Source organism: Podarcis erhardii (genome assembly GCF_964252035.2).
Source record: "Podarcis erhardii genome assembly, chromosome: 2".
In the NCBI taxonomy this organism is placed as follows: domain Eukaryota; kingdom Metazoa; phylum Chordata; class Lepidosauria; order Squamata; family Lacertidae; genus Podarcis; species Podarcis erhardii.
In genome coordinates this window covers 33,019,564-33,032,663 of record NC_138498.1, presented here as the reverse complement: position 1 = coordinate 33,032,663, position 13,100 = coordinate 33,019,564, and the positions used below count along the sequence as shown (strand labels likewise).

Here is a 13,100-nt window from a genome sequence, read left to right as displayed (position 1 = left end):
TGGCACAGCTGCAGCAGCAGCAGGCCCCATTAGCTAAAGTGGTGCTTAAGGTTAAGAACAGTTTCAGGTTAAAAACGGACCTCCAGAACGAATTAAGTACTTAATCCGAGGTACCACTGTAATGCAATAATGAATAATTCCACCCCATCATTCAGCCTAATGCTTGAAGAAAAAGAACGAAGTCTTTAAGATAAAATATAATAGATTATCTTCAGCCAAAGATCAGTAAAGCTTACCTAGTTCTACTGTTCATGATGGGTTCTAGCTGATCACCCCCAGTCAGTTGATGAAGTTTGGCTCTTTCCAAGTGCTCCATGTAATTATGAATCATCTGTTATTAAGAAGGAGGGGGGATTACTTTAGAAAACTATTCATATCTGTTTAAGCAGAATGGAAATAAAATATATGCCTCCACCACCTGCCCCAAAGAATAAACCTTCTCTTAAGGTACTATGAGTATTTTGTTTTCAGATCATAAACTTAATTCCGTTTATGAAGTAACCCAAGTATCAAAACATGTTACCATTAAATATCTTCTTTACAGCAATGTTATTTCCCCCTCCCAGTATGCACAGAAATTTCACCTTGCCAACACACCTTGAGAAGGCTATTCGTTGATCTTTTACACTGACTGTCTTGATTATTCCAAGGTCCCCATTCCAGCATGTGCAAACAGCAATCTGAGCAGCACAATACAAATACACACCAATAGTTTTTCACCCGGGTGCAAATTGACAGAATAGACAGGAGGCCCAGTGAGTGGAAGAGATGCAAGAGTAAACTGAGAAAACACACAGTACACATATCTTTCATGTATTTTGCAAAATGAACAGGTTTCTGCAGTCAGGCACGACTCCTATGCATTCTTTCATGTACAAAGGGCAGAGCAGGGCAGATATGAGCCTGAAACCTGCTCCATACTGAAGTGGGGTCCTAGGTGCATCACATCTTAAAAGCAAGAAGGAAGAGGTAAAATGTCAAATAGTTTCTGATTTTATTCCCCTTGAACTTGGCATGTTATCCTCCATCACAACTCGTCCCAAATCTGTTGATTTTGTGTGGCTCCATAATCAGTCACACTAGGCTGATTCCAGACCCAGTTCACCCAGTTGTACTCTTTAAAGTTTTCAGCACAAGGAAATGTACTCCAAAGCATTCTAGCAACCCCATGGACTTCTTTTTAATCTGAGAATTAAAGGCACCACCATTCCACAAGGGTCTGAAATTGTGCCCTACCTGTCCAAATTCCAAGGTAAGGTAACTTAATTCAAGAGGTTTGTTAAGCGTTTTTTTTTAATCTTCTCTCCGAAGATGTGTTCTAAATGTGTTGTTTCCCCTAAGTGGCTAGGAAGGGGGTCAACGAGGGAAACATTGAACATTTCTGGCCATGACGGAGGACAAGAAGATGCAGAGGAAAAGGTTACATGTCCACAGGATTCAGATGCACCTTTACAAGAGGTACCTAAAATATCTCTGAGATTAAAACATATAGAAGAAAAAATTCTCTCAGTCTCTCTGAAGGAACATATGACCTTCACATGAAAATACAATTTTTTTCAATAGGCAACATTTTAATACAATTCCCTCCACAGCAGAACTAATAACTAGCGCAAATGAATCCTTCTGAGTTTCAACTATTTACAGCTGAACAAACCATCACATCAAATAATATCACACTGTGGTCACTCAATATGCCACATGATTGTTTTTTCCAGCCTTCGGGGCCATTTTAGATTAAGCTCTAAGCTGCAAGCGGTTAGTTCTGCATTACTAGTGCCCAAATAATGAAGGAAGCAGAAGAAATAATGTTTACCATTAATAACTACCAACGGAATACTTTAAAAAATGTTAACATTGTTATACTGATGATATTGTGAGGTCTTGTTTGCACCGTCAGCCAATTTGAATGTTTAAGTGATTTGTGAATATTCTGCATCTCAAACACATGTGACACAGCTGCCACTCTTTCTTTTTAAAACACAGTGGGAAATATAATGACAATTATTTATCATTTATATTCCACCTTTAAAATACACAACTATTTCCAATATGACTTACAAACAAACAATAAATAAACCAACTTCAAAACATTAAAATACTATTTCTTTACACTAAGGACAATATCCAAACTTGTTTCCCTTCCTCTCCCTGCATGTCACCAAAATCTACACTGGAATAAAATGGCTGCACTGGATACAACATTATTTTTCCCATTAAGGATTGGCAAGTGCAGTTACTATGCATGTTTCTGCTAAATATGCCCACAAGATTGCTTCCGATAAAAAATAATTATATCACAATTGAAACTATGTGTACCACCTTCTTAAATACCTGATTTAAAAAATGTATTGAGTCAATTTGTTACTGGGTCTAAAAAAACTTCAGGTACTTAAAGTTCTTCAGCTTACAAACTGATTTACTCATGGCCCATAAAGCTTGTAAGAGAGTTCAACCGGATGCACAGTTAAAAGGAATTATAAATAAAATTTCAATGTATGCTATTTTATATCAGATTTTAGAAGACACAGCCAACCATATCAGAATAGAGTCATATATTACAATTCAGATTTATGGAGGCATAAAGATTACCTTCATTGTTCCTCAAAAAATGCATCTCTCCCTGCTCCAACCCATGTAACCACATGTGACTACAACACCCTCAAACTATTTCTTCTTTACTCCAAAATTGGTGGTGCGTGTTAACTTGTCCCTGACATTTTGGGAAGAGTAGAAGCCATAAAATTATGCCCATTAGTATCGCTCCAACTTCAATCATCTCAGTTGTGTCTGGGAGACCGACACCTTCATAACGGATACTCAGGTGATGCTTCTCCCGGATCTTGAATGGGATTCCCAATTCCCTGAAGGAGCTTCTGCTGAAATCCTATACAGTGACAGATTTTCTGTAGTAGGGAGAAATCATGCTTTCTACACAGCAGGGAGTTGCATATGTTAAAGTTAGTCTTCTCAAGTTGCAGTGGCTCATGGTTGGAACCCTGCTTATTTGCTACCCCCATACTATAAACCATTAAACTCATTCAGTATTACAGATAACCATTGTCAGCTGACAAGTGTTGGAACAGTAGCAAGACTTTTTCAAGACAATAGACAAGCGGCACAAGCTACATACACTTAGTATGGCAGAGCTGTGTAAGAATAGTTGCTCTTTTTATTCCACTGTCTTTTCAGCACCCTGAACAGCAACAGTTATTATGCTATTGTTGACTTCTGCTTTACCAGTACTGATAATGTAATGGCTTCAATTAAGTTAACCTCACTGGGATATTTGCAATTGTTGCCCAAACTTTTTAATGCTGAAATGCAGAATATTAAAGAGCAATAATTTGTAACCCACTCATCATTCAAAAACAATCCAACGGTAGATAAAGTTTACAAAACAAATACATAATTATCCTTCTAGTTATCATTTCATAACCATTTATACATACCTGCTATTATTACAAGCCACCCTTCCATGCCCCCCAAATTAAGAATACATCAGCCTTCCCCAACCCAGCGCCCTCCAGATGGTGCTGTTCTAGCAATTCCACCATCCCTGGCCCCTGGCCATAGCGACTGGGGCTGACAGCCCAAGATTTGCAAGAGCAACAGATCCGGCATCCTTGTAGTACAAGATATTTAATACATCTAGTTCAATATATTGGGGAGAAAGATCTGTGTAACTTACAAAGAAGCTTTTCCTACCAGGATCTGGAAGGAAATTCCATTTCAAAAATGTGTTTATCCTTTTTTTCATTAACATGGTGGTTCTGTTGAAAATCAAATTGTTTTACACATGTTCAAAAGGTGTGATGGGACAGGAATCAAACTTAGGTTTTCTAAGAGGAAGTTGAAACATTTGCTCATAAATAATCAAGTTAGGTGTTTCCCTGGCTAATAAACCAGGAACAAAAATTGATTTAGCTTACTGTTCACAAAAGTCAAAATATTATCAAAAGTAGCACATAGACTGCCATGCAGCCAAAACAGCCAAACACGATCATTAACACAGAAATATTTTCACTAGCTCTGTTTTTAGACAATCTGTTTCTCTCCCAAAGACATATATGTCAGTGTAAATTTATCACCTTCTTGACCTGAAGTAATCTATGACTCAAGCAACAAGGATAGGTGGCCATATATATAATATCTTTAATACGGTCAATGACCAGAAAGCAATTTATAAAAGAAATACGACATTATAAGCAGTATTGTGCTACAAATAACAGTGGAAATATGGCCAATTCACAGAATTGGTGCTTATATTTATGGCCAGGTTTCGTCTGTTAAGGTCTTAAGAATTAAATTCAAATGTCGTTACTGTTTTTTATCGTTCCTTCGGTGTTTACAATTTGAACTCCGTTGCTGACATCATTGCTCATCTTATTCTTGTTGCAATGTAACAGTACTTTGCCACAGGCCTGTTAATTTCGGGCTCTTTGTCAGCTAGGAGGTGTCTGATATAGGTGTCGTCTGTACTACGGGGTATTTTCCTCAGAATCGGTTCAATCAGCTCCTTTCTTGAGTCTCGATATAATGGGCCATATAAATTCAAAACATAGAGCTTTCATCAACAGTCACGAAAAGGCAGAGATGGATCAATGTGAACCACTGGACAGTGGTACACAATTCCCCCCCCCCAAAAATGTAACTGCTTCCAATCATATCTTAAAAACTAATGCTTCAATTTTACCAGCATTCATTCATGCACTTGCAACCAATTATTCTGTTCATACTTGGCTGCTCTCCAGGAGGGAAATCTATGACAAGTAGCCTAGAGATGAGTCCTTCTAATCCTTGTAATTACTCAATATCTGCTAAAATAGCACGTTTTGCACTGCTGCAACTGTTGAAGGGAGAGCTGAACCAAATCAGCACATGTAACCAGACATAGCAAAAAAGAGAGCATACCTAAAAAAATAGCAGAGATGTTAGTTTCCATTATTGAGATCAAATGTGATCTTTCAATATTCTAATCCTATTCATATCTTGGAGCTATAGAGTTGCTGCTGTGTTCTTTTTTTATGAAGTCTTGATCATTTAAGTTTTTCAATTACACTTGCCAGGCTGGACGTACATTAATGATATCCAACTAAGCCATACTTGGAATAGGCACATTGAAATCAATAAACTGCTATAACCTGCCCACTGATTTCGGTGGGTCTACCCAAAGTATGACTTAGCTGGCTATCACACCTTAAGTCCTCATAAATCACAACTGGTTTCATGTCATTTTTTTGGTTTAGAAATTTCTATTTTCTCTTTTGCTTCTAAAAGGAGCACTAAGGCAGCATCCAAATTACAGTTTTCATTGCCTGAATCAGCTGAATCAACATGGAGTACTTCTACTAGGATGTCATATGCAATACCTAATCAGTGTCAAGAAGACTACTCTTTGTTTTGCATTAATGATTTACAGAATCAGGATGAGAATTATGGAGGATATTAACACAAACTGATTTGACAAGATAACCAAGTGATCCAAGGTGGCTTTTTCATGTGTGCAATTCTCCCCTCATTACAACCATTTCTTTCAGCCGGTTCTTGGCTGGTTGTACAGAAGCTACCACAATGGCTTTCCAATACTGTTATTGATTACAAGCTAGCAAAGATATCACTCCATACCTGAATGTTTCCTTCTTATAAAATGCAACATAGCTTAGAGCAGACAACTCTGAGAAACGGGGTACTTTCCCAAATACTTTCCAACATGTGTCCCTGGATGCCACGATGTCCTTGCCAGTTGGGCCACGAAGACGGCTAATGGTCTAATTAACTCACTTGGCGCTAGTGAATCCAAGAAACAATGCTCTGTACTTGATGTGTATGAAAAGTGAAGGTATCACCTGTGACTGATTCTTACTGGGACATGCAAATACACCTCAAAGATACCTCAAATACACCTGCAAGAAATGAGAGTAGACAGCATTCGAATCTGCCCTTTCTGCCTTGTTCTCACTAAATCACGACTAAATCACGACATAAAGAGGACTTAGCTGTGAATATATCAGTAAGGATTTTGATTTTTGTTTTAAATCAGCACACATCCTGACTCTGAACAGCTGGGTTCACCTCCTTCTCTGACAGTGTATCTATCATCTTCCCAATGAGCCAAAGCCATAGATGCTTTCTGACTTCGGTGGGGATAGAGTTTGTTGTCCACCAAGCCCTGGATCAGACTGCCTTACAGTCTCTAGGTTCCTAAGTACTGAACTACGTGAAAGTGAATAAGACATATCAAGTGTCAGGGTGGGAGTCATAGACACAAATCAGCGTGAAAGATGCAGGGCTCTGTTGTCAGTGAAGTTAACTCTTTATTCCAGGAAATGGCATATAACTCAGCAACATTTCCCAGTAGGTCCTGCCCCTATGGAGCAGTTGCCAGGACAGAGGTCCCTGCCTTCCACCCTTACTAAGGCTCCTCCTTTCCTGGATGTTTCCCTCTGGTCTCTGTTCTGCCCTCCTCATTATCCTGCACTTGTTGCAGCAGGAGAGAAAGACTCTCTGGGTTCTTCAGAAGTCTGTTGACCTCCTGCTCTGCTGCAGCTTTGGAGTCTGAACTGCTCCCTGTCACAGGCTCTTCCTGCTCGCTAAACCCTCATTTTCATTTATGTTCAAGCGCCAGCTACCAGCACTGTATAGAATTATTAACATATCCCAGAGTGACTCACAACTGACGTCTGAAAAAATGGATTAAAAATAAATATGGTCCTACACAATATTCCTGAAGAAGCCAAATGTGCATTGCTATCTTAATCACATGAAGTGAAAAACCTACAGATCTTCATCCTTCTTTATCAAGCTGAATATTTATCTTCTACTACTGTGTACTTTTCTCTATGTCCACTCACATAATGTCAAGATCTGTCAACGGGCGACTCAACATATAAGCTACATAAGTAGTTGTGTGGAAGGAAAGGGTTTTGCTGGTTGCAATCAACACCAACAGTACATGTATTTTCCTTTCACAGCCCTTTTCATCGCCAAGGGTTTTTCTAACAACCAGGACCTAGGCTGCAGCATTGGCAACAATACTATTTTGTAAGACTGCGTTCGCTCTTTAAAGCAAAAAATATAAAGCTGTTGTACCCTGCATTTTGTCTACTCGTTATGAAGTTCAAGCTGACAACACTAGGCACACAAAACATCTAGAGTTGGCTTGAGGAATTCAATCAATCTGCATTCAAATGTACATACTGGAACATGGTCAGCCTTCGAGTTTTTATTTTAAATAAATAAATCACTTTCCTTTATGCAAGGATCCAGAGGGTGGTTTACAATATAAAAACATTAAAAATACATAAAATAGTAACAAACAAAAACAGTAACACACACAGTTTAAAAAGCCTAGACTGTTAGATTAGCCATAGGTCTTGGGAGAAGAGAAATGTTTTTGCCTGGCGCCTAAAGATATGTAATGAAGGTACCAGGAAAGCCTCCCTGTGATCCACAAACATTCCACAGACAGGGAGCCACTGCAGAAAAGGCCTGTTCTCATGTTGCCGCCCTCTGGATCTCTCACGGAGGCGGCACACGAAGAAGGGCCTCAACTGATGATCATATGTTCCAGGTCAGTTCATATGGAGAGAGGTGGTCCTTGAGGTATTGTGGTCCTGAGCTGTTTAAGGCTTTGAAGGTCAAAACCAGCACTTTGAATTGGGCCCAAAAATTTATTGGTTGCCAGTGCAGTCGGGCCAGGATTGGCATGACATGCTCAAATTGTCTTGTCCTAGTGAGAAACCTGGTCACTGAACCAGCTGCAGTTTCCAAGCTGAGAGGTCGAGGAGAATTAACAAGGACACATTTCCCCTGTCCCTCACCCGACACAGATCATATAGGGCAATCAAAGCAGTTTCTGTGACAAAACCCAGGCCTAAACCCCCGACTGAAAGGGATCTAGAAAATCAGGTTTCCTCAAAGAGCTCCTGGATCTGATTTTTCAAGTTTTCCAAATACTGACACTGTTATAAAGTTCTCCAAATGCTGCCTTTTCTATTTTTCTTCTTCCATCACAGGTAATAGCTACTCTAAGCAGCTAAAAATTGTATCTGCTACAACAGCACACATTGAAAATGGAGCTGCAAATTACAACATGCTGACTCTGCCAAGAAAAATACATGGCTGCCCCTACAGAACCAAATGGGCAGCCATTTTATTAAAGGGACTTAGTGCAGGGCGGGGAGATGGACCAGCCACCTCAGAATTCCTCATCCTCCAATTTGCTAATAAGTGACATCTGTTACTGAGCACGAGGTGTTGGAGCAAATACTGAGGCCTGGAGTAACTCCCACTTGTCTTTGTCTAGAAATGCCTAAGCAAGTCAGAAGGCCTTATAATGAAACATGCCTTAGCCAACAAAATCATGCATATTTGCTAATGAATACTGGTCACAAAACTTAGTTTTTTCTGCTGGTTTCCATGCGACAGAAAAGGCCTTTTTTCTAATACAAGTTTACATCAACTTGACCATAATTACTTTGGCCAAATTGTTCTGGCAAACAAGCAGTTCGATTTATCAATATTTTGAACAAAGAATATTTGTACTAAATTCAAAATGCGTAATATAATAGAGAAGCTGCAGGGGGGAAATAAAATAAAAAAGTAAGTTATACTCCCCAAAGAGGGCCTTGGCATACCTCAAGAAATTTGACTGCTAATCATCAGGTCTTTATCTAAGTCACGTGAAACATAATGGGTGACATGACTATCTAAGGTGGCAGACTACCTTTTCAAGCAAATAAAGAGTTGAAACAAACTAAGAAGGAACTCTGGTTTCCCGCTAGGCTAATAAGCTAATAAGCCTGCATCCCACCCCTGCCCCTCAATTCAGTCATCTCAGCAAACATCAGGTTAGGATCATGCATGCTGCCAATATCAATCTGACTCTGCCCTACAATTTAATATAAAGGATTTCAATGAACACACTGAAAACCTTCCAAAAGCTCACAGCAAAAGCTTTAGAGAGCCCTCGGCAAACACTGGTGCAGTAGAAGCTCCCTTGATGCCCTTCCCACCAAGTCCCTGCCCTCTCAAAGCACAGCTCCAAGGAATATCTCATTACCTACCTCTGAATGTCTTGAATGAAGAGCATTGTATTCTTTCTTCAGTTCTGCTTCCCTCTCTTCCAGTCTGGTAACTGAAAAAGATAATTAATTCACTCAGAAACAGACATTGACAGCCACAGTAACAGAGTCTACAGACATCATCTCCGGTTTCTACAATTCAAAGCTATTCATACAGAAACCAACTCTACTGTTTTTTAGAAAATTATGCTCCTGCTTTTCTTCCTCTTCCAAATGCTTTCTCAAGAGAGCATTGAGCAGGTCAGGCTGCAACCCAGGGAATTTGGATCGAACACCGAACCTAGTCCCAGAGTCAGGGCATAATCCAATCCCCACTGTTCTTGAAGAAGTTCAAGTTGCCCAACAAGAATCAAGGAACTGTGCTCACTAAAGCTCTCCAGCCAAGGGCCTGATTGACATGGAAGAAGCATCCTGCCCCTTCAGCTTTAACAAGGAGGCTAGCTGCTCTTCAACAAGCAGACAGAGCTATACCAGACTATTCAACCACCAGGGTTCTTGTAATGCTAAAAGTGCACTCCCAGTACTAAAAATTATTAAGGGAGCCAAGATGTACTATAAAGGCAATCAAATCAATAGGTTACCAAGAACATACCATTGTCAGCCCACACATACTATCAAGAGAAGGTAAGACACTAAGAGAAACTGGGATGGAGTGAACAAGTTTGCATGACACAACAGTACAGTGGTACCTCGGGTTACATACGCTTCAGGTTACATATGCTTCAGGTTACACACTCCGCTAACCCAGAAATAGTACCTTGGGTTAAGGACTTTGCTTCAGAATGAGAACAGAAATCGTGCTCCGGTGGCGCGGCGGCAGCAGGAGGCCCCATTAGCTAAAGTGGTGCTTCAGGTTAAGAACAGTTTCAGGTTAAGAATGGACCTCCAGAATGAATTAAGTACTTAACCCGAGGTACCACTGTACCCACCATCACCTAGTATTCCTAATTTTCAAGTGTTTCCCCACCAGCTGGAGTCCTATTTCACCAAATCAATTGAGATAACAAATTGGATTGCATATAACTGTTATGGCATATTTAGGGAATACAGCAGTACCTTGGTTCTTGAATGGCTTGGCTCCCGAACAAATTGGCTCCCGAAGGCTGCAAACCCGGAAGTAAGTATTCCGGTTTGTGAACGTTTTTCGGAAGCCAAATGTCCGACACGGCTTCCGCTTGGGTGCAGGAAGCTCCTGCAGCCAATTGGAAGCCATGCCTTGGTTTTCGAACAGTTTTGGGAGTCAAACGGACTCCCAGCATGGATTAAGTTCGAGAACCAAGGTACCACTGTATTTAGATGTATTGTGCTTAGGCTCCTAGGTCCCTATGCAGGATTCAGGAAATAATTTACTAAACCCATCTCTATTATAGCAACCATTATACATTAAGATGCCATGTGACACTTTTTTCTAGAAAGTGCTATTCATTCTTTTTTTAATATACATATTAAGAACTCATAACAGACCTATAGTTTATATAGGACCTTAACAACACCCAGAGTACATTTACAACTATTAATGCATGTCCATTTCAAGCCACTTTCCCCACTTGGCAGCTACAAAACACAAGAAGAGGCAGATCTTTCCCATTCATTTCATTTTAGTCCACAGCTGCAAAATGTAACCATTCCTATTTACTGAGCCATCCAACAACTATAGCTTCTGCTCCATCTAGTGGACTACTAATTTGCCAACATGTAGAGACACCTGCAGAGTAAAAGGTGTCAATAACTTGCGTATATAGTCAACAACAGATAACTTTGCCTTATAAGCAGGGCTGGTGTTCTTTAGATATCTATACAGTGTTAGTCAATTTACATCTAGTTGCATAACAGGCACCAATTTTCTGAACATTAGGTGATATTTGTTGCCCACTCACATAAGCACAAGAATCGCCAGTGCTGTTCAAAATCAATACTTTGTCTTCCACAGGCCCAGGTCACACATCACATAAAACAAAACCATAGTTGTTGCTGTTGTTTTTAAAAATGGTTTATTGTGAACAAGTACCTCATGTTCAGCTCGCCATTTGTGCTTTCTTTGGACAGAAACAAAGCACAAGCCTCAGTTCAGACAACACGACAAGCCAGACCATAGCTTGCTTCATGGCAGTGTAGCAGCAAGAGGAGTGGGAGAGGAGGGAAGCACCTGCAATTTCAGCAGTGTGCACCAGCAAACTACTTGTCCCCCTTAAGCCAGTTTATTTTAGCTACAGTTTAGTGTGTCATGCAAACCAAACCATAGTCAAAATTGCAAAATCAACAGCAGTACCAGCTAACAACAGGTGAGGTCAGCATGAATACATTAGGGGAGAAAATTCAAATACATGGACACAATCTCTGGAGTATTTTGCTTCATGATCCAATAGGTCTAGAGCAGAGGTCACTAACCAGTAGCCTCCCAGATTTTTTATTTTGTATTTCACATCTGTGGTGAAAAGCAGGCTACACAGGTTATTAAAAAATAATAAGTAAAAATTCCATCATGATCTTTGGCCATACTGGCTGGGGCTGATGGGAGCTGGAATACAACAACACCCAGAGAGTCACAGGTTGGCTACCTGAGGTCTTGAGTATAACACTTCCTTGCTAACAAGATAGCAATCAGAACATCTGCTGGTCCACTGAAAGCAGACACTGCGGAAGAAACAAAGCCCTGCTATTCTAAAGTCAAGTCAGAAACAGATGGGCAAGTCTAACTTAGCACCCTGCTAAATTGGCTCTGTTGCCAGGACAGATTCACCAGGTACTTCAGCCAGTTAAAGCTTTCCCTAAAATGAAACTGCTCAGAGGAACTAACAGAAGCGTGGAACAAAAATGAAACAACCTATTGCTTCCACTTTCTTCCACCTGTCTGAAGCAGAGGAACTGAGTCTTTTCACTGCTGCCTTCTAAAAAAAGATATCTGCAACAATACAGATGCAACAATGTGAATGCAACAATGAACGGCACACTGAGTCTCTTTCTTTTCATGCGCTCATGCAGGCAAAAACACACACTTATAAGATCCACTTAATCTAGTCCAATCCCTTCTCATCCAAACTAAGACAGGTATCCACAGCTAAAGCGTTCCCCCATACTTCTCAAAAGCCTTCCACGGCCCCTAAAGTTTCCATATCCCCTAAATGGTGTTTTATTAGTGGCTTAAAAGTAAGCACCCTCTAAATTAGCCAGTTGTCCCATTCTTAGTCAGTAGGGTAAACAACCTTTCTTCCTCCTAAGAGTCCAATGGTGAAAATATTTCACCATTGTCAGCAGGGTTCAAAATTAGCATGGTACCAGGCACATTTTGCGCCTAAAGATTCTCCATTTGTGAGCACTTCAAGAAGTCTGGGTGTCATTTTTTTTGCGCATGGCTGACACTCAAGGATTACTGCAATGTATGCGCTTTGAAGCCTCGAAGTTTATGTTAAGGATAGACAACATGTTAAGGAGTTTAGCAATAAAGAGCAGAGTGTTTTGAAAACCAAAGTATGGTACCAATATTTTTATTGTAAACACCAAATTAAACATGCATTAACAATTTCTGCCAAAAATGTGATATTAACAATATGTCACTTATGTGAATTGCAGATTAATTCATGCTTATTAAAATAATAAATAAGAAGTGTTGCCGGCCGACTCCCCCCTCCCCCCCACCAGTGGCAACTAGACATTCTGTTTTGGCATCCACAACCGAGATCCCAGAAACCCTTTGGCTCCCAGCTTTTCTATCCCAGTTCTAACACTGAATGTCTGCACATACAAATAGGCATGTATGCCTCTGTATAGGAGTCAGGAAAATAAGCTGCTGTTTGGGCAAAGGTAAGTTGCATATTGTTATGCCTATCAGCGTGGTTGCTCAAGAGCGAACAGGCAAGATCTCCACTGGTCTTTTCAAAAGCTTTATTATTGGTGCAAAAACATTTACAGTGCAGAACGCCTCAATTCCCTGTCTTGCTCAGTCACTAGCAGAATCTGAGAGTGGACGGTCCTTAATCTTTCCCCAGCAGAGTAGTCTCTTGACCCCCATCCGACGCC

The 13,100-nt window shown here is 40.3% G+C and overlaps 1 protein-coding gene across 3 annotated transcripts in view; it reads right to left on the bottom strand.

Moving 5' to 3' along the window:
- SPAG9 (sperm associated antigen 9) overlaps positions 1 to 13,100 on the bottom strand; it is a 78,033-nt gene that overhangs the window by 49,932 nt on the left and 15,001 nt on the right. For all 3 annotated transcript variants that reach the window (XM_081850696.1, XM_081850697.1, XM_081850695.1), the window contains exons 3-4: positions 9,066 to 9,136; positions 237 to 331 (exon numbers count right to left, since the gene is read on the bottom strand). In XM_081850696.1, coding sequence (XP_081706822.1) covers positions 237 to 331; positions 9,066 to 9,136 — 166 coding nt within the window. The remainder of the gene's footprint in view (positions 1 to 236; positions 332 to 9,065; positions 9,137 to 13,100) is intronic.